Below are 20607 nucleotides of genomic sequence, written 5' to 3' on the forward strand. Positions count from 1 at the left end.
TCTTTCTTTATCTCAAGATTGAAACAACAAGTATACATCAATATCTGACACAGCCCATTTTACTTTCAGTCTACAGCTCCTACTGCAGCCAACAATATATAATGCTCCAGTTAGCTCCCATCACTAAAGAACCTGGGCTTGACAATGCAGAGAGAAATGAAGGAGGGCGAACTGAAAACTAGTCTGATGGAAAGGGATATTGGAATGAGTGATGAGAATCTCATGGCTCTGGAGGTCACTGTGTTTTCAGAAAACTGTGAAAACTGAGTGCATTATGCAGTTGACCTCACTTAAATGAGCACTCAATAGAAACTGAAAATCCCAAGTTATTCTACAGTCTACACTTAACATACGCCTCCTTCTGCTAATTTGTTGGTATTATTTACATAGATGGGCAGGGGTGTGAAGTATTTGTACTAGCTTTGCTATGGTGACAGAGAAGGGCTATTTAAAATTTGAAAACATAGAAGGTCAGGGCAATTGATTGCTCTGGTTTTGATGTGATTTCTAAAATGTAAATTTTTCCCTGAATCTTCATCCAGCAGCACAGAGGCTGCCAGCCACACTACACTGTGGCAGACATTGGAGACTTAGCACAGCCAATCTCCACTCGCACTCCAGGCAGACTCCGCGGCACAAAAGCCTTCACCAAAACGATGTAAATGACACTAGGGCCCATAAAATTGGCTAGGATCAGGGGTGTATCTTTTATGATGTGGAGGAGCTGCCACTCTGAAGATGAATCCCAATTCCTTAAGTAGATAAAACTGGTCCTTGACGGTTGTGTGAAATGAGCATTAGCGAGTCGGCAGCCCCTGTCCACGTTCTTTTCCAGTAAAGTCGATGGAAAAGTAAATCAGGCACAATGTAAAATGGGCTGCCAACTTGCTATTGCTTGTTTTGCACTACTACCAGAAACTAATTTCACCGCCATTGTGTCAGAGTCCATTTTATCACCTCCTGGAGGATTTACTTTCACAAGCTACATACAGCAGCTGTACGAAGCTGGTTAGATTTCAAAAAGAGAATCTTTGGATACAACGTAAGGAATTCAAATAATGGTGCACCAGAGCATTTTTGTTTATTAGTTTCTCACTTTAAAATTTTTGACAAGTGTATAAAATATTGTGCCAAACACCTTATTCATTGAACAGGAATTGTATATACATGACATTGAGCAAGTCGTCACTGAAATGTGCTGCACGGTTTAAAATATTATTACTTTTCAACACAATATAAACTAAAACACCAAGGTGCCAAAGGGTAAGAGTAAAGCATTTAATCGGATGTCCACTCTTTCTGCTTATGATCTCATACAGAGGAAAGAGTTTGAAGCTTCCCATCACATTTATTAGTGGCTGCCTCATGTGGCATTTCGCAATGTCAGCAGATCAGAGTTTAGTTCAAAGTTTAGCAAGAGCCAGAATACAGGGCAGCAAATAATGTTTTCTCCATATTTTATTTTAAAAATAATGCTACTAGTGGTTAGTGTAAGAATAAGAAGTATATATCATGAGAATGGAATCAGGCATTAATCTGTTAAGACACCATCTGATCTATAATCATATGAATGCATCTGGGCAAAGTTAAATACAACAGAGGAGTTCCAAGTAAGCACTTCAATCTAATAGGGTTAGACTCTTAGATTCTGCCCTTTGAGATAAAGTTACTCAGCATTTAGCAGTGCATGGGTTAACCAAATACAGCCAGCATGGATGTGTTTAAAAGGTCTATAAGAATAGAAAATGCTGGAAATGCTCAACAGGTCTGGCAGCATCTGTGGAGAGAGAAACAGAGTTAACATTTCAGATCGATGACCTTTCATCTGGAGATCTTCCCTCCACAGCTTCTAAACTCATAGTCCTCAAACCCGACCAACCCACTTCTACATCCTTTCCAAGATCCACAAACAGAACTGCCCTGGTAGACCTATCATTTCAGCCTGTTCCTACCCCACTGATTTGATTTCCTCCTATCTCAGCTCTTTTTGTTCTCCCCTCGTACGGTCTCTTCCCACCTACATCCATGACTATTCCAATGCCCTCTGTAAATTTAACAGTTTCCAATTTCCTGGCCTTAACGGTCTCATCTTCACCATGGACATCCAATCTCTCGTCCTCACCTTCCATCCCACCAGCCTCCATATTCAACAGATCACCGTCTGCCATTTCCGCCACTTCCAGCGTATTGCAACCACCAAACCCACCTTCCCTTCTCCCCTTTCAGCATTCTGAAGGGATTGTTTCCTCCGCGATACCTTGGTTCACACCTCAGTCATCCCCAGCAACCCCTTCTCACAGCACCTTTCCATACGAGCGCAGAAGATGCAACGCCTGCCCTTCTACCATCTCCTTTTTCACTGTTCTAGATCCCCTACAAACTCTGTCCAGGTGAAGCAGCGATTTACTTGTACTTCTTTCAGTTTAATATACTATATTCACTGCTCACGATGTGGTCTCCTCTACGTTGGGTTCACTGCTTTATGGAACACTTCTATTCAGTCCACAAGCATGACCCTGAGCTTCCAGTCACCTGTCATTTTAATTCTCTACCTTGCTCCCACTGTGACCTTTCTGTCCTTCACCTCGTGCAGTGTTCCAGTGAAGCTCAAAGCAAACTCGAGGAACAGCACCTCATCTTTCAACCTGTCACTTTTTAACAGCCTTCTGGACTCAACATTGAGTTCAACAATTTTGCCTCCATTTGTTTCATTTTTCTTTGCTGGTTTAGGTTTTTCTCTCTTGTTTCCCTTTCTGTTTCCCTCTGTTTCTTTGCCATGGACAGCAGCTTTTCATGATTCTGCCATTCACACCTCCTCTAGGCACATCATTTGTTTCTTTACTTGTCCCATCACCAGTCCCTTTGATCTTGCACTGTGAACCCTTTTGCCATTTAATCTCTTAAAAAAAAGGTTTAGATGAAAGGTCATCGACCTGAAACATTGGGCTGGATTTTACGTCAGGCGGACGGGAGCTGCCCACCGACATAAAAGTCAATGGCGAACCCGCTTCCACCTAGCCTGGGGATCCGTCCCGCATTTTACGGATCCACGGACTTTAATTGTTCCAAGGTGGGACTTCCACCTGCTTGAGGGAGAAAGTTCCGCCTCATTGAGCTGCCAGCCAATCATTGGGCCGGCAGCTCTTAGTTTTAGCAGCGCCACCGAGAGTAGTGGCCACTACTGGGACAGCAGCCCAGCCAAGTTTGAGTTGCCTTGCCGGGGGTAATCGGTCGGTCCCCGGCGAGGTAAGGGTGGTCGTTTGGGGTCTTGGGTCCTGGGGGTGGTTGGGGAAGCGGGGGCAGCCCTCAATCGGGCACCCTGCCTGATTGTCAGGCCCCCCCTCCCCCCCGCCACCGGTGCGCTGAGAGGCCACCAAGTTTTACTGGGTTAACTCTGTTTCTCTGTCCACAGATGCTGCCTGAGCTGCTGACTATTTCCAGAATTTTCTGTTTTTATTTTCAGATTTCTAGCATCCACAGTATTTTCTTTTGTTTAAATTGCCAATTGTGTTTGACAAACTTAAAAATCTAGAGTTTGTTTGAAGAAATTACCACCTTTTTAAAAAAATGGAATGCATTAGGTATGGTGTCTATAATCCTTCAGAAGGCTTGTTAAAAGAAATGTAGAACTATGGGGCTGAATTTTTATAGCTTGCTGCTGTTATTGGTGGCAAGCTTTAAAAAGTGCATAGCGTACGCGCAAGATGTGCACCGCGGAGCTGCCGCGATATTTTGCGCGGAAGTTCATTAACATGTAGGGGCCGGACCGCCCGCCCCTGATGACATAGAGAGGGTGGGCGCTCTGTTCCTGGCACAGACTCTGGCGCCGCTGTGCAGGCGCCAGTGCCATTTTTAAAGGGCTTCAGGCCCTTCCTTTTCATTTAGTGTTTAAAGTTTACAGGTTTGCCGAAAAATTAAAATAAAATTTTATTCACACTTCCAATCCCCTATCCAGCCCCCCCAAAGAATAATCAGTTCATTATTTGTCCTCTTCCCCACCCCCGCCCCCCACCCCCAAAAAAGTAAATTTTCGATCACGACCTTCCCCCCCCCCCCCCGAACTTTCTTTACTTTAACCCCTTTCCACCATCCCCTCGACCAATCGTGCTTGTTTTTGCTCCCCCCTCCCTCCGAATACTTCACTCCTCCCCCCGAATACTTCACTCCTCCCCCCCTCTCCACCAGTGTTCTGCTTCGGATCTCCGAATGGAGATCCGAAGATGCCGGAGTTCCGGCAACCAGCCGGAATATTGGCGTGGGATGGCCTTCGCGACGAGGTAAGTAATTATTCATTTATTATCATTGATTTAAATATGTAAATTGTTTATTTCACTGAGCGATGTGGGGGCTGCCCCGAGGCCTTGTCAGCGCTGATAAAATAGGGCAGGGCCTTCCCAGCATTGAGTCCCGGGGGGGCCTCTCATAGAGTCATAGTCAGAGAGAGATACAGCACTGAAACAGGCCCTTCGGCCCACTAAGTCTGTGCTGACCATCAACCACCCATTTATACTAATTTTACATTAATCCCATATTTCCTACCACATCTCCACCTTCCCTCAATTCTCCTACCACCTATCTACACTAGGGTAATTTACCTGTGAACCTGCAAGTCTTTGGCTGTGGGAGAAAACCGGAGCACCCGACAGAAACCCACGCGGTCACAGGAAGAACTTGCAAACTCCGCACAGGCAGTACCCAGAACTGAACCCAGGTTGCTGGAGCTGTGAGGCTGCAGTGCTAACCACTGCGCCACCCCTTCTCCTGGAAGGATTTTCCGGGCCTCCCCCACCATGACCTCTAATGTCAGGGGGGTGGCTGGTATAATTCAGCCAATGAAGTGGTTTGATAGAGTGACCAAGAATTAGAGAGTTAGTGACGAGTGGGTCATTGTTTTAAAATGATCATTGCGAATAAGGAGAACGGTCAGAAGAATTGTTTTGCACAAATGTGTTGCTCGAGAATGTAATGCTTTTCCACAGGGAGTGTTTGAGTCACAGACTATTGCATCTTTTAAGGGAGAATTGGATAAGTATTTGAAATATAGAAAGATACAGGCTGTGGAAAAAAAGCAGGGCAATGGGCTTAGTTTTGTATACCTGTGGCAAAGAGCTAGCATGGACGGGATGGGCAGAATAGTCTCCATTTGTGTAAACTTCTATGGTTCTATGAAAATAGCAGAACAACTAGTGTAAAACTCTGTTACCATTCTGTTGGCATAGTAAGGTGATTTGTTTATTTAAAACATTTTAAAAAGGAAATGGACTGTGTCTTTGTCTGAAATGCCTGACTCTTCATTGCATACACTTATGTTGCTTAAAGAAATGCAACCTTATTTCCCTATCATTAATGAGTGGTGTATTCTTTTCCTGAATTGCAGATCCCTAGCCTAAGTCACAGTGTTATGTCTCAGACAAGTTTCCGAGCAGAGTACAAGTCCACTGGGGGCCCAGCTGTGTTCCAGAAGCCAGTTAAATTCCAGGTGGACATCACTTACACAGAAGGCAATGAGGCACGGAAGGAGAATGGGATTTATTCAGTCACCTTCACACTGCTGTCAGGTAACAGCAGCAATAAGGGCAATGGGGGCAGCTGTAACCTTATTAATGGCAGAAAGGGAAGTGGGAAGGACCTCTTGCACGCACACTGATTATCACTGCAACCTAGGCATAATATTTCATTTCTGTGTAACATTGTATTCTGCATCTCTTTAGGTCATCAGTGATTTATTATATTATTGCAGTTGCAGGAGCAGATGGGGATATGCATATTAAATTCAAGCGAGATCAGAAAGAACATTTGGGTAGCAGGCAATAGCACTGAAAGAATTCCATAGCTTAAACTTTAGAGCTGCATTCTATTGCACACTAAAAATTATATTTTCATTCTTCACTTGAAGCAGAGTTTTCTAATCATTTCATCCCACAAATCTAATTATAAACAAATGAATTGGTGGGAGGGAGAAGGAATAGTCACCTTAAGTGTATTCTCTCAGTATTACAAGTGAGCCTTTTGCAGCTTTTATGGGTGCTGGTGTGTGCATTCTGTCATGTCTCTTAAATTGCTCATGTTATGGTGTGTCTTGTGACAATCTGAATCAAATTGTGCTTGATTTGAAATGCCTGTACATTTTAGATCATTTAGCAATAGTAGCTGAAAATGAAATTAGTTATTTTTGCCCAAATTTGGAGAGAAAATATTTCTTTTTAGTCGATTACAATAAAAAGGCATTTTCCAATAGACCAGAGTCATAGAGAGATACAGCACTGAAACAGGCCCTTCAGCCCAATGAGTCTGCGCCAACCATCAACCACCCATTTATACTAATCTTACATTAATCCCATTTTTTCCCTCTCACATCCCCACCTTCCCTCAATTCTCCTACCTACACGAGGGGCAATTTTCTTTTTTTTTTACAATGGCCAATTTACCTATCAACCCACAAGTCTTTGGCATGTGGGAGGAAACTGGAGCACCCGGAGGAAACCCACGCAATCACAGGGAGGACTTGCAAACTCCGCACAGGCAGTAACCAGAACCAAACCCGGGTCGCTGGAGCTGTGAAGCTGCAGTGCAAGCCACTGCGCCGCTCCTAAGTCTATGATTCTATGACTCTCAGAGCTTATTGACAATTAAGACATTTAGAAACAGTTTGGAACCGTGACTTGTTGAAAAGATAGGGGCATTATAATTGTCATTGACAGGTTAATTGTCAACCTTATTAGGCCATGGAAATTAGTTTTCATTTTCCATAACTGGTTTACGTTTCAGAAAATGTATAGAAGTGCTATTCACAGAAGTTTTTGTTGAAGATTTCCTTTGTAAATCTGCTGTTGTCTAAAGACATTAATGTTATAAATGTAAATACTATTACTTTGAAGTTAGTTAAAGCTATGCCTGTTCTGTTGTGTCCTCTAGAGCTGTAACTGAGTGTATAAAGATGTACAAATTCTCTAATGAGGTGCTACTTGCCCTTGTTTTTGAGGTTGTTGGACACCATGATGAGTGACTTGGCTGAATCTTACTCGGGTTATTCCAGGGAAAATGTAACAAAATGTCACCAGCCAAACTTTCTACATTATATTCGCATGTAATGAGTAAGCAAAAGAGAATTAACTGGATCAACGCACAAATTAGTCTCAAAATCACCACAGATCATGAGAAAAGGCAGAGAGATGAGACATGAGCCTGTTGAAACAAGCAAAAGACAATCGATCATAAAACTGACATATAACCTCTGCAGATAAAGACAGAGTAGGGTGTGTAGCTTTGATAAAGTTAAGCTGAGTATCCATTAGGGAGATGTGCCACACTTCCAGTGAGGAAAACATACCTTATACACAGATTATATTCACAATGACTTTTTCCACTAGTAGGAAACTATACACCACATTGTGGTATTTATATAATTTGTGAGGAATTAATGGCATTCAACTTTCCACTAACTGCCATATACATGTCTGTAAAGGTTAGTGAGTTGCAAATGTGTACTGATCTGCACCAGAAGCCTTTCCCATTATTCTCTCCTCACATGACTGTTGACAGCAGTATCCTGTAGAACTTCAGAAGTTGGGAAATGCTTCCTCAAAACTAAAGCTTCTGAATGGAAGGCATCCAAATTAAATATTAAAGTGTGATACTTGTGAAAAGGTTGCAGAAAAAATGTAAAACTTGATGCAAAGGAATTAATGAACAGAGGCAGAGGACAAGAAAAGCAGGTCAAAGTCAAAATGGTTGTAATCCAACAGCTTTCCTTGGGCTTTGATAGCAGACTGGATGAATTTTACATCGCTATAAGCATCAGTCTATTACAGACTTGTGAAATCGGAATCTGTTACTGGTTGATTGGATTTATTTTGAAAAGGGGCACCCCCAATTGTGTTGAAAAACAGAAATTTTATAAATAAATTGGGGCCAGTTGCAGTGATGTGTTAAATAGTAGTGATGCAGGTTCTCCATTATTTTTTGATTGAGGATGGTTTTAAACAGTGTTGCATATAATCTAGAACCATTCTAAAACATCCATATTCTGAAAATGATGGTACATGTTTGATACCCCTGTATTGGTCTCACTTTGGACGTAGCAACCTCTGGCATGTCAGCCACAAGCTGCCAACAATATCTGCTCAATAAAGCATAGTCCCCATTTGACTTGCTTTTTGCATAAATACAAATCCCCCTTCTGTGCTCATGAGCTTAAAGTCGTGCTAGTATGACATACTTTAAAATAAAAAGTTGCATTTTAAGCACTGTTTACAACAGAAAACTTACTTGACTGCATTCAATGTGACAATAGTTTAAGCTACACCAGAGACGATAGCTTGCTTTGATTGGCGAAGGCAGGGTAGTGAATTGTGAAATCAAATTTACTGCACAATAGAGGACTCCGGAGAGAACAACCATTAGTATCTGACAGCCCTTCATTAAAGTGGCACCAACTTCACTCTTGGGGAGGAGGAAACAGCTATGTTTCTTAGCAGCAACAACACATACAAATGATAATTTTTGTGCTAAATGACTCATCATACAATTTGTGTCATAGCATCTTATTTTTAGGCTAATGCAGAGAAAGATTTTACCAAATACTTTATAGTTACTTCATTAATCAGTACCCCAGAAGTATAACACCCCGGTGCACAAATAATCTGTACAAGTGAGGTGATGGGACACCTGCTGAAGTTTTATAATTTCGTACACATTGGTATCACTTCAAAACTTAGCTTCTGCAGCAAAGAGGAGTATTTTAACTAGTGGGCTTCATTTAATGCTACTGGCTGACTTCCCACAGGTGATGAGTGAGAATTGTTGCAAGTTCATGCAGCCCAGAGATTGCCCACTGGGAGCAGGTAAACATGCAGAATTCACTGCTATGCTGTCCCACAGGGGTTCCCACAATCATTAACTAACCTTTGTAGGCTTCTTCTGGATCCCTGATCCACCTCCCCACTTGGTTGGCTTGGTGGGAAACACATTGTCACTTTCCATGCAGGACACTCCTCAGCAACAGGGCAACCCCCCCCCCCCCCCACCCCCCGCCCCCCAGCAGTTCCAGAGCAGGGAAGTGATCAGGGTAATTTTTAACTGCCTAACCAGTCCAGTTTCCACTGGGAACATAGGGTTAAAATCACACCCAAAAGATCTATTGAAAACTATTAGAGGCCATAGTCAGAGCTAACAATCAGAAGCAAGGTGCTTCCCCTGAAGAAGGCAGGAAGGAAAAGTTCAAGAACATTTCTACTACCACCTACTAACAGATTCAATGCAGGAGAGGGTAGGAATTGTGTCAGTCGTCCCACACCCCTCTATCGCAGTAGATTAATGTATGGCAAGTGTGGGGGAATGGGGAAGGTTTTGTGTTAACGCTACAAAATAAGGAAGAACTTGCTTCAGTGAAATTCAGTTATATTTATCTCAAAGGAATATGTTTTACCGTCAATGATTGTAATGTGTAGCTATTATGGACTCAGATTTCTAATGACATGGTTTCCTCCTGTTAAATCATCGTTCCGCCTCCAATTCCATTATTCTCTTTTTAGTCTGGAGGGTGGGATAGTGTGTACCACTAACCTCTTCATAGCTCTGTCTCTGTGGCACAATGATTGGCCAAAAGGATGTGCTGAATTGGCTCTGATACTATCACTTTCTGTGCCCAGGCAGAATGATCAGTTACTGTGAAGTGCTTTGCCTGGAGGGCCAGCAAGAGAGCAGCAAAGGCACACCTATTGATTAAATTGGGTTTTAAGTGACAGTCAAGATTAAACTCAAGCTATTCAGCTGCTAAGACTTATTTTGTGTTATGTGGGGGACCTCTCCAAAGAGCAACCAAGCCCTAACCATATCACATCAATCAGTGCTTTGTTTCTAATTGTCTTCAGGATCCGACTGAGATTCTTATTCATTTTAGAAAATTTGTATTTATAGTATTTGTTAAAGACTCAGAGCTGTGGGTCACATAAGCCAGAAGATCCTAGGTTTGACTCTCTCTCTACTGAATTAATTGATTTCAATCAGGCAGCATTACAGCTGCTATGATTGGCCTCAGCATCCCTAGTGAAGGAAGGAGAAGGTCAACCATGGGGGTCCAGGTCTCTGTTGCAGTCCTGTGGCCCTCCTAGAAAGTGTGCATGTGTGTATGTATGGTGAGCACAGAATTGGGCTTGACTGTGATGCCCCCCCCCCCCCAACCATACTCAAGTAACCTGCTGACACACTCTCTCTAGTTTCACATGAAAAATGGGAACTTGGGCAAGGTGCTGCAAGGGAGCCCAGCTCTGTGGGGGAAAAAAACTCAGCGGAAACTAAAGTATTAAGGAGAGGACGAGTGCATAAATTAGTCCAAAAAACAAGATTTGCTGCGTCACTTATTATATTAGAAGTGTAAACAACTTTCTCTGGAGAGATTGAAAAGCCGTACCAATGATTACATCTAATCACAGACTCATTTGCATGACTGGGTCATAGAAATCTTAATGAAATAAAGATGAAATTAATGTAGCCAATAATTATGGTAACTGTGAGATTCAGAAAGTGGTCAGGCTAAAAATCACATAAATTATGCCCTATACATGATACTCTGTGTCTATGTGGATGAGCATGTTGTCCTTATACTGAGAATACAGAGTTCATTCCTTTTACCTTTAATTCTCTGCTCCAAATAATAGGTCCAAGTCGTCGGTTCAAAAGAGTGGTGGAAACAATTCAGGTCCAGTTGTTAAGCACACATGACCAGCCTTCCGTACAACAGTTGTCTGGTAAATATTAAGTTTTCTCTCAAAATGAATAATGTGCTAAATAGATGCCATCTTATATGCTTACAATAACAATCCCAGGGTGATTTCAATATTTACCTAATGGTATACCTTATGTCAAGCCATTCCATGTAATCTAGAAATCTCCCAGTTTTAATGATCAGTTACCCACCCTGTTAAATCTGTTTGTAATCTCCTTGTAATATCTATAAAATAAAGCATTTGGCTTTCATCAGTTTTTGTTTCAGAACTTTTCATGATTAGAAAATTTTATATTCTATTAGTTGATTCCCCATAACTGAATTTGATTTCATCAGTGTTACACTTCGATCAGTTCACTCAAAACTCCATTTAGAAGCTGTGAGTTGCAAAGTTGCACCTAGTGAGAGGAAAAACTTTTTCTATAAAGTTGGGTCATAAGACACGCAAGTTTTGTAAACTTCAAATAAATCAAAAGCAAAAAAAAATCGAATTTGCTCCTAGATTTTCATCTAATACCTATTTTATTAAAGCATGAGGTAAATTATCCAAAGGTTTGAAAGATTGTATTCTGGAGTGAGTTTCCATGGCACAAATTGTAAAATTTCTGTGAGAAACGTGAAAGTAGGTACAGTCCACTGAATGGGAGAATGAGGAGGAATTTCAGGATTTCCACAAACTAGTGACCTTCTGGCCCATTTAAACTGCCCACAGCAAAGCTTTTATTATGTGGTCACCTCCAACACTGAACCAATTAGGTTAACAGAAATAGATGGTTGTTGTGCTGACATACTGAAATAATGCATTCTATATCCAAATGCACTGATGTTTTTAAATGCTTATGCTGGGGTTTCAGAGTGGCCACTTAAAGGGACAACTGAGACCTTTTGTAAACATGGTATATGCAATGATATCATTTTGAACACATTCCTTATTTTTGGATAATAAATTGCAGATGAAGTAGGATGTGGATAAATTTGTAATGCAACAAACATCCAGTGGAAATCATTGCCGTTTTATGTTTTGTGTTGTTTTTGGCTGCTCTGCAAGGCTAAAGTTGTGCATAAAGCTCTCCAAACAGCAAATCTGAAAGCTCCTGTTAATCCAGGAGCAAATCCTATTTCCCTCTGCGAGAATCTTGGTGCTTGCACAAGCTGCCAAGGTGACACCAGTAGCTGTGTCCAAGTACCTGACGCTTACTTAAACTTTGATGGTTCAAAGCAGTCATTCAATTCAGGTGATTAGAAAAAAAGCTCTTTTTGTACTGGCAGATGTTTTTAGACCTCTTTCTGTTTTTGTTCTGTGGAAATCTGTAAAGATTTATTTCCTAATTGCAAATTCTGCTTTAAACACAGATAAATAATCTGAAAGTAAAATTGGATTACTGACAATGTTATATTGCTTTTTGCCATCTACTTTTGTAAAATGTATTTGAGATTTACAAAATTGTTACATGTAGTGTTGAACACTGCTTCTAAATGGAAATTACAGTCAAACCTTAGCTCATTTGAATGTATCGGCCTCATGCTACACAAGCATGATTTCCCTCTGAAATCCTGGGTAACATTAACAGTATTTAATCAGAATATTCTCATGCCTCTACTGTCGTTGTTTTCCATCCTTGTCTAATGGCGACCCTATAGCCTCATGATGTCTGTGCGCAATCAATCCATTCCACATCTTTCAGCTTCTCTCAAACTATTTTTCACTTCTCCTTATTCTCTCCATTTTGGCATTCACTAGATTGTGTAATCTCATCATCCCTGCAACTACCATCCTTAGGAAGAAGGAGTTATTTCAATCTGAGAAGATCTGCCATTCAACAGATACAGTTCAAATGGGGCCATCTCCATAAAGAAATATATTGGGACCTTTTTTTAAAAAAAAACACATTTTAGTAGTGACCTAGTGTGACTTATTTGTCTACATCTTCATGTCTTAGATTATTGGTTTATGCAGTAAAGAAATATGTACCTTTCTCCTCCTGTAATCCAGCAACTTCTCACTGTATGCAGCTGCTGACTGGCAGACTTTCAAAATGTGGTAAGAATCCCCCCAACCCTGCCAATCACTCTTACCTCATGGAGAGCACTGTGTTATGTATTTTTAAGTTTTTGGATTGCTTTTTGATTCACTTTGAATCCATGCTTCTGACCACACTTTAGTTCCTTCTGTTGCTGGTGCTGCATGTTGCAATATGTTCCAATTAGCCCAACCGTATGCAGCAGTTGCTGGGTGACCTTGCCTGCCAGATAGGCTTGTGGTGCGTTGAGATGCCTTACTGCTTTTTTCTTTTGGCAGTGAATGGCAATACCGCAGCTTTAATAGTCTTTTGAAGATGAGCCTCAAGTACTTGATTATTCCTGCCTTTCTTGTCAAGCAGCTGCTCACTGATCTAATATTCAGCAATTGCTGTTGCTTTGCTTATATTCCAATGCACATAATGCTAAATGGATAGGAAAACACATCTAACATCCCCCACTGAATTGTGCATGATGCCACAAAGACTAAAATGCATTTTATTTGTACACTTCCTCTTAAAGTTTATCCGACCACATCTTCCCTCTTTATATCATATATATATATTTATATTTTTAAAAACATTGCTTTTAAAAATGACTTACAGAAATTTTGCTGTTTTATATTGTATTCATAAATCTGGTCTCCTTGTGTAAATGCCTTTGAAAGTATCGAAATTGTGGTTTGAGGACTGCAGTAATACTGATGTTCAGTGCAGTGAACCATTGGAGTTGCCCCAATGAATTGTATTCATTTTTTCGTGTTGTCTGTATGTGAGCTCCCCTAATGGCACAGTTCTGAAATGCATAGCTCAGTCTTTTACTCAGGCATACAAATCAGAAAGGGCTAGGCTCAATTGCTGTTACAGCTGTTCTCTGCTTGGACAGTAATGTGATGCTAAAATTTCCCTCAATGTCACCAAATTAAGGAAAAATCAACCAAAGTACCCATTCCTAATCACTGTCCAGTGGTGCCAAATAGACATTGTTGAGCATAGATGACAATTGAGATTAGGATTAGACACCTTCCACTGTTGAATTGTCTGCCAACGCTCACTGTTTAGGTTCACGTGCATATGATGGAAGCTTGAGCAAGATACCAGAGGACTAGTGGAACCATACTTCAGTAGGAAGTCAGTGCATTCAGGAAAGGAGGGGAGAACAGTGAGGATATGGGTTCCTCCACTGTAAAAATTAAATGGGCAAATGCATTTTAAACTCGCACAGGCTTTTTTTTTTAGCAGTCATTGGAAATTTATACCTGAGGGGAGAAAATTTGATAACTCAGTTCAATTTAAAAGTATTCTTTTAGAATTGGGTTCCTACCCAGGAATAGTTAACAAACACAGCGAAGTGTAAGAGATAGAGGGGATATCTTGCAGACACATCCTGCCCAGCAGTGAGGTATGCTAACCATCTCCCATAGGTGAGAGGACCAGATAACTCAAGTGACATAATCATGCTCAAATTATACAGTGACCCTCAACTGTGTATTTCTACACAGTCTCACTGCTGTTCATGATTTTGCAGTACCGAAACAGTCCATTTGGCCCAACAGGGCTATACCAGAGTGTGTTTACGCTCCGCACAAACCTCCTCCCACCCTTCTTCATCTCTGCCTATCAACATATTTAATATGATCTGTAATATTTGTAATACATTTTTGCAATGACATTTTAAAATTAATGGGCTGGATTTTACCAAGCCCACGACGCTGGGCTTCATGGTGGGGGTGGGGAGGGGGCCATAAAATGGTTCCAGCAGTGGTCCACAATGGAGGCCGACACTGAGAGGACCCAACCCGATCCTCCCAGTAGTGACAGCCCCCCGCTGCTGGGCGACGGCACCAGCATTTCAATATTTAAATGAATTACATGAATAAATTTAAATAAACTTATCTGAAATCTTCAAGGGATCGCGGCTGTCAGCACTCCCATGTCTTCAATTCCCCATCCAGGGAAAGCCAGCATGATGCTGTTGGAGAGGGGGGAGGTGTTAAGATTTTCAGTGTGGGGGATGGAGACGGGGTCAAATAAACATAATGGCTGTAGGTGATGGTGGGAAGGGGTGAACTTAAGCTCTGTGCAGTCTGTGGGGTGGGGGGGGAGGTCATATTTAAAAGCTAATTGTTTTGGGGGGGAGAGCAAATAGTTAATGTAATTGTTGTTGCAGCGTGGGAAAGGAGTGTTCGAAATTTATATCATAAATTTTGGAAGGTATTGCTTTAAAAATTCAAATTGACCAGCAGGGCTGGCTGCCCTTTAAAAATGGCGCCAGTGCCTCCGCACAGGCAGTTGACGCCATTGTCAGGGACAGACAGCCCACCCCTTCACGTGATTGGGGGAGGGAAGAGTGGCGGGTTGCCCCGGCTATTTAAATGAGCCGCTGCACAGGAGATTGCGGCAGCTCTTTGGCGTGCGGCCCACACAGCAGGCTGTCATTTTTGGAGCTCGCTGCCGAGATCGGCGGCGGGCTCTTAAATTCCAGCCCAATATTTTTAGGACAAATTATAATGTAGCTCCCAGCCAAACGTGCATGGTTCTAAAACAGTGAACACTGTGGGACTACCATTACATACAGATATGTTGGAGGATTCCCTATTTTATTTGTTAATATTTTTACACAGTGGCATTGTAGAAAGATTGTTGCTGTCCTCAAAAGATTTTAACAATTTGTCAGAGAGGCTTATGCCTGAATAGATGTGGTAACATTTCACAATGTTATTATGAGTCATAATCATAGATTTATAAAGTTATACAGCACAGAAACAGGCCCTTTGGCCCATCTTGAGATTAAACACTGATGGTATTTCAGTATGGACTAGCTTCTGGCAGATAACGTTTTTAAAGAAAGACTTCTGACCCTCTCAACAGCAGATGTCTATATTTAGGTTTCAAATCACAAGCTTTTTAAATGCCATAAACTTCCACTGTATTATTTCTCATACGCAAGTGGAATTGCATTCATGTGACATTTTTATCAAAATCTCCTTTAAATTCCCTATAATTGTAAAAAAAAATTGTCAAAAAATTCATATATCTGTTGTAACAAGCAAAAGGCAGATGTACATTCTTGCCTCACAGTAATCTTAAATTGGTGCTTCAATTAGAGATTTAGCATTGAAACCTGTATATGGACCCCACAGAAGGTTTCAATCCACTTTCACAACTTAAACAGTAGGGACTTTAATCTGGACGTTACACCCAAAATTAAGCTCTTTGGTGCACCAATTTTTCCAATATCTAATTACACCCAAATTTCCTACCAATTTATTTAGTATACACCTAAACACAAAATAGGACATAAGGAGAATTTAATCGGGACCCAAGGAAAGTGCGAACTCTCATCATATGTTCCTTAAGTATGAAAATTAAACTTTCAAGCCATCTATCATTCATGCACATTAGGTACAGTATGTTTCAAGAACCTGTGATCGTGAAAACTTTTCAATTTTTAATGTGTCTTATACTGATGCCATAAAAATGCATAAAAAGAAATGGAAAGTACAGTGCTGGTAAGGATCAATAAATCCAAATTGTTCAAAAATTATAATAAACACCAGCAAAATTACATTAAAAGCAAAATGCTGCAAATGCTGGAAATCTGAAGCAAAAACAGAAAATACTGGAAATACTCAGAGGGTCTGGCAGCATCTGTGGAGAGAGTTAACATTTCAGATCTGTGACCTTTCATCAGAACTCAAAATTACATTGTTTCACACAGTGCCTAAAATTATGGGTAGGATCTTACACCCTTTATGATCAGCATAATTACAGGAAATTTGCACGTATGGCTAATTAACCTGAAGACCGAGCCATTACAATGGGCTGAGATCCGTTCAGGGGCACCAGCTTTCCCACCAGCTATTTTCTATACAGCCCAAATACACATGCTTCTGGGTGCAAATACACAGAAGATTCCACCCTTTGTGTTTACAACTCCTGAAGCAGAAGGCTATTGTTTGAATCTACAAACCCAGCACTGTCCATCATTCCACTGTATTTGATTCATTCCAATGCGATTTTAAGTTCTTATCCTGGGAGAGTTTTGTCACTGCAGTTGTGCAAAAATGAAGTGCTTGAGTTGCACCTTCTACTAGTTGCTCAGTGTAGTATTGACAGTAATTGTGGAAGAACCATCTAGACCAGGCAATCCTTCCAATTACAGACTATTCCTTTCAAACAGTTGTCAGTGAAGAGTCTACCTGAAAGGAAGGGTTTTTTTGTTTACAAAGCTTTAAATCAAGCACTTGTTTGATGGTCTTAGAGCAGCACATTCTGGAACCAACCAGAGAGCAGGTTATATTAGACTTGGTATTGCATAATGTGACAGGATTAATTAATAACTTCAGAGTAAAGGCATCTCTAGGTAGCAGCAACCGCAATATGATTGAATTTTACATCCAGTTTGAAAGAGAGGACTCGAAGACTAGTATTTTAAACTTAAATAAGAGCAACTATGTGGGCATGAAAGCTGAGCTAGCTGAAGTGAACTGGTTTACTAGGCTAGGAAATAGATCAATAGCGAAGCAGTGGCAGACATTTAAGGGGATATTTTGAAATACTCAGGATAAGTATATTCCTTCTAAAAAGAAAAATTCTAAGGGGAGGACCCACCATCCGTGGTTAACTAAAGAAATTAAAGAAAGCATCAAACTTAAGGAAAAAGCATATATTTGCGCAAAGCTGAGTGGCAGGTCAGATGATTGGTCATAATATAAAGAATGCCAGAGAATGACTAAAAGGTTAATCAGGAGAAAGAAATTGCAATATGAGAGGAAGCTAGATAGAAATGTAAAAATGGATAGCAAGAGTTTCTACAGGTATTTAAAAAGGAAAAGAGTAAGTAAAGTGAGTGTTGGTCCTCTGGAGAGTGAGAATGGGGAGTTAATAGTAGATAATAAGGAAATGTCAAATAAAATGAACAAATACTTTGCTTCTGTCTTCACTATAGAGGATACAAAAAAAATTCCAGTAACAGCTGCAAAACAGGAGGTGGAAGGAAGAGAGGAACTTGGTGAAATTGCAATCACCAGGAAAGCGGTACTGACCAAACTGATGGAGCTGTGGGCTGACAAGTCCCCGGGTTCTGATGGACTTCATCCTAGGATCTTAAAAGAGGTGGCTAATGAGTTAGTAGATGCGTTGCTGTTCACTTTTCAAAATTTGCTAGATTTTGGAAAGGTTCTATCAGACTGGAAAGTAGCAAATATAACCCCTCTATTCAAGAATTGGGATGGGGTGGAGGAGAGAGACAGAAAACAGGTAACTATAGGCCAGTTAACTTGACATCTATAGTGGGGAAGGTGTTTGAATCAATCATTAAGGAGGTTATAGCTGGGCACTTAGGACAACTCAAGGTAATCGGGAATAGTCAGCATGGTTTTGTGAAAGGGAAATCATGTTTGCCCAATTTATTGGAGTTCTTTGAAAGAGTAACATGCGCTGTGGTAAAGGGGAGCACGTTGACATAGTGTACTTGGATTTCCAGAAGACATTTGACAAGGTGCCTCAGAAAAGGTTATTGCACAAAGTAGGAGCTCATGGTGTAGGGGGTAAGATATTAGCATGGATAGAAGAATGGCTGGCTGGCAGAAAACAGAGTATGCATAAATGGGTCCTTTTCTGATTGGCAGGATGTGACAATTGGAGTCCTGCAGGGGTCTGTGCTGGGGCCTCAACTTTTTACAATATTATCAATGACTTAGATGAGGGGAGTGATGGCATGGTAGCTAAGTTTGCAGATGACACAAAGATAGGTAGGAAAGTATGTTGCGAAGAGGACATAAGGAGGTTACCGACCGATGATAGATAGGTTGAGTGAGTGGGCAAAAATCTGGCAGATGGAGTATAATGTGGGAAAATGTGAAGTTGTTCACTTTGGCAGGAAGAATAAAAAAGCAGAGTATTACTTAAACGGAGAACGTCTGCAGCATTCTGAGGTGCAGAGGGATCTGGGTGTGCGAGTGCATGAGTCACAAAAAGTTAGTCTGCAGGTACGGCAAGTAATATCGGCACAGTGGTGCAGTGGTTAGCACTGCGGCCTCACAGCTCCAGGGACCTGGGTTCAATTCTGGGTACTGCCTGTGCAGAGTTTGCAAGTTCTCCCTGTGACTGCGTGGGTTTTCTCTGGGTGCTCCGGTTTCCTCCCACAGCCAAAGACTTGCAGGTGATAGGTAAATTGGCCATTGTAAATTGCCCCTAGTGGTGTTAGGGAATATGGGATTACTGTAGGGTTAGTATAAATGGGTGGTTGTTGGTCGGCACAGACTCGGTGGGCCGAAGGGCCTGTTTCAGTGCTGTATCTCTAAATAAATAATAAATAAAGATGGCTAATGGAATGCTTATCCTTTATTACGAGAGGAATTGAAAATAAAAGTAAGGATGTTATGATTCAGTTGTACAGGGCATTGGTGAGATCGCATCTCAAATACTGTGTGTAGTTTTGGTCTCCTTATTGAAGGAAGGATGTAAATGCTTTGGAGGCGGTTCAGAGGAGGTTTACTGGATTGATACCTGGAATAAGCGGGTTGTCTTTTGAGGAAAGGTTGTACAGACTGAGCTTGTTTTCACTGGAGTTAGAAGAGTGAAGGGAGACTTGATTGAAGTATATAAGATCCCGAACGGTCTTGACAAGGTGGATGTGAAGAGGATGTTTCCTCTTGTGGGTGAGTCCAGAACTAGGGGGCACTGTTTTAAAATTATGGGTCACCCTTTTAGGTCAGAGATGAGAAATGTTTTCTCTGGGAGTTGTGCGACTTTGGAACTCTCTGCCTCAGAAGGTGGTGGAGGCGGGGTCATTGAATATATTTAAGGCGGAGGGAGATAGATTCTTGTTGGGCAAGGGAATCAAAGATTATTGTGGGGGGGTGGTGGGGTAGATGGGAGTGTGAAATTTGAGACAGAAACAGATCTGCCATGATCTTATTGAATGGCGGAGCAGGCACGAGGGTCCGAATGGCCTACTTCTGCTCCTAATTCGTGTTCATATGTTTGTATGTTGAATCTCAGGAAAGAGTGAGTAAACAGAGAATGTCCCTGTAAAGAATTTGCCATTTTTAACCAGATGCTTAGCAAAATAAACCTGGAACTTCTCCATATGTTGAGTTTCCAGTTACAGCTGAGCTGTGCAGGAGCAGGAGAGGTACTAAACAAATGTAAGACATTTCTGCATAGGGAGGTTACGTATCTGTTGTCCTTGCTGTACTAGGATTTGTGCCTTGGATTTACCCCATAGTGTTGTGATTTAATATGAGAATTCTTGCATAGAACAATTAAACTGCGCCCTGATTTGCCTGCTGTGCGTTGACACTGCAGTGGTGCAACACAAGCTAGCAGAGCCCATAGGCTATCATGATGTTGCAGTAGTATACGTTTGAACGTCCATCAATAGGCCAATAGATTCACCTATATAGTAGGTTTGTGCAGCTGAGCCAAGCAAAACAGACTGCATGCAATAGATTGCGCTAAGTGTTCCGGAACATGGAATGCTTTACACATGTGTATTCAGAAACATACATATGATGTACAAAACATGGAAAATGAAGCCTCAAGAGTTCCCTTCGAAGGCTAGGACTCAACCAGTCACATCTACCTTTGTAAAATTATACAATTAAAACCGAAAGTAAAATATTAAATCTTCATTGAACGGACCCCCAGTGGCCCAGTGGTGTGGTGCTGAGTCATACAGACCAGGAAGATTCAATATTTATTTTTTTATCCTGATTTGTGCTAAGCTGTTTGTTCTCAGCCTGTGCTACAATTGCCATTAGCATTCCTAGACTAGAGAGAAGAAAATAATCAAGATTAATTTTCTTGACTGATATTCAATGACTCCTTTTGGGAAATGCATGAGTGTAGATGCCA

General features: G+C 41.2%; 1 protein-coding gene across 4 annotated transcripts in view; it reads left to right on the top strand.

The window, feature by feature from the left end:
• The window catches only part of LOC137377319 (serine/threonine-protein kinase BRSK2), a 636447-nt gene that overhangs the window by 570463 nt on the left and 45377 nt on the right, over positions 1-20607 (top strand). For 3 of the 4 annotated variants that reach the window (XM_068046888.1, XM_068046887.1, XM_068046890.1), the window contains exons 17-18: positions 5378-5558; positions 10659-10748. In XM_068046888.1, coding sequence (XP_067902989.1) covers positions 5378-5558; positions 10659-10748 — 271 coding nt within the window. The remainder of the gene's footprint in view (positions 1-5377; positions 5559-10658; positions 10749-20607) is intronic. The other variant, XM_068046889.1, reaches the window with a different exon arrangement.

Source organism: Heterodontus francisci, chromosome 14 (assembly GCF_036365525.1).
Source record: "Heterodontus francisci isolate sHetFra1 chromosome 14, sHetFra1.hap1, whole genome shotgun sequence".
In the NCBI taxonomy this organism is placed as follows: Eukaryota; Metazoa; Chordata; class Chondrichthyes; order Heterodontiformes; family Heterodontidae; genus Heterodontus; species Heterodontus francisci.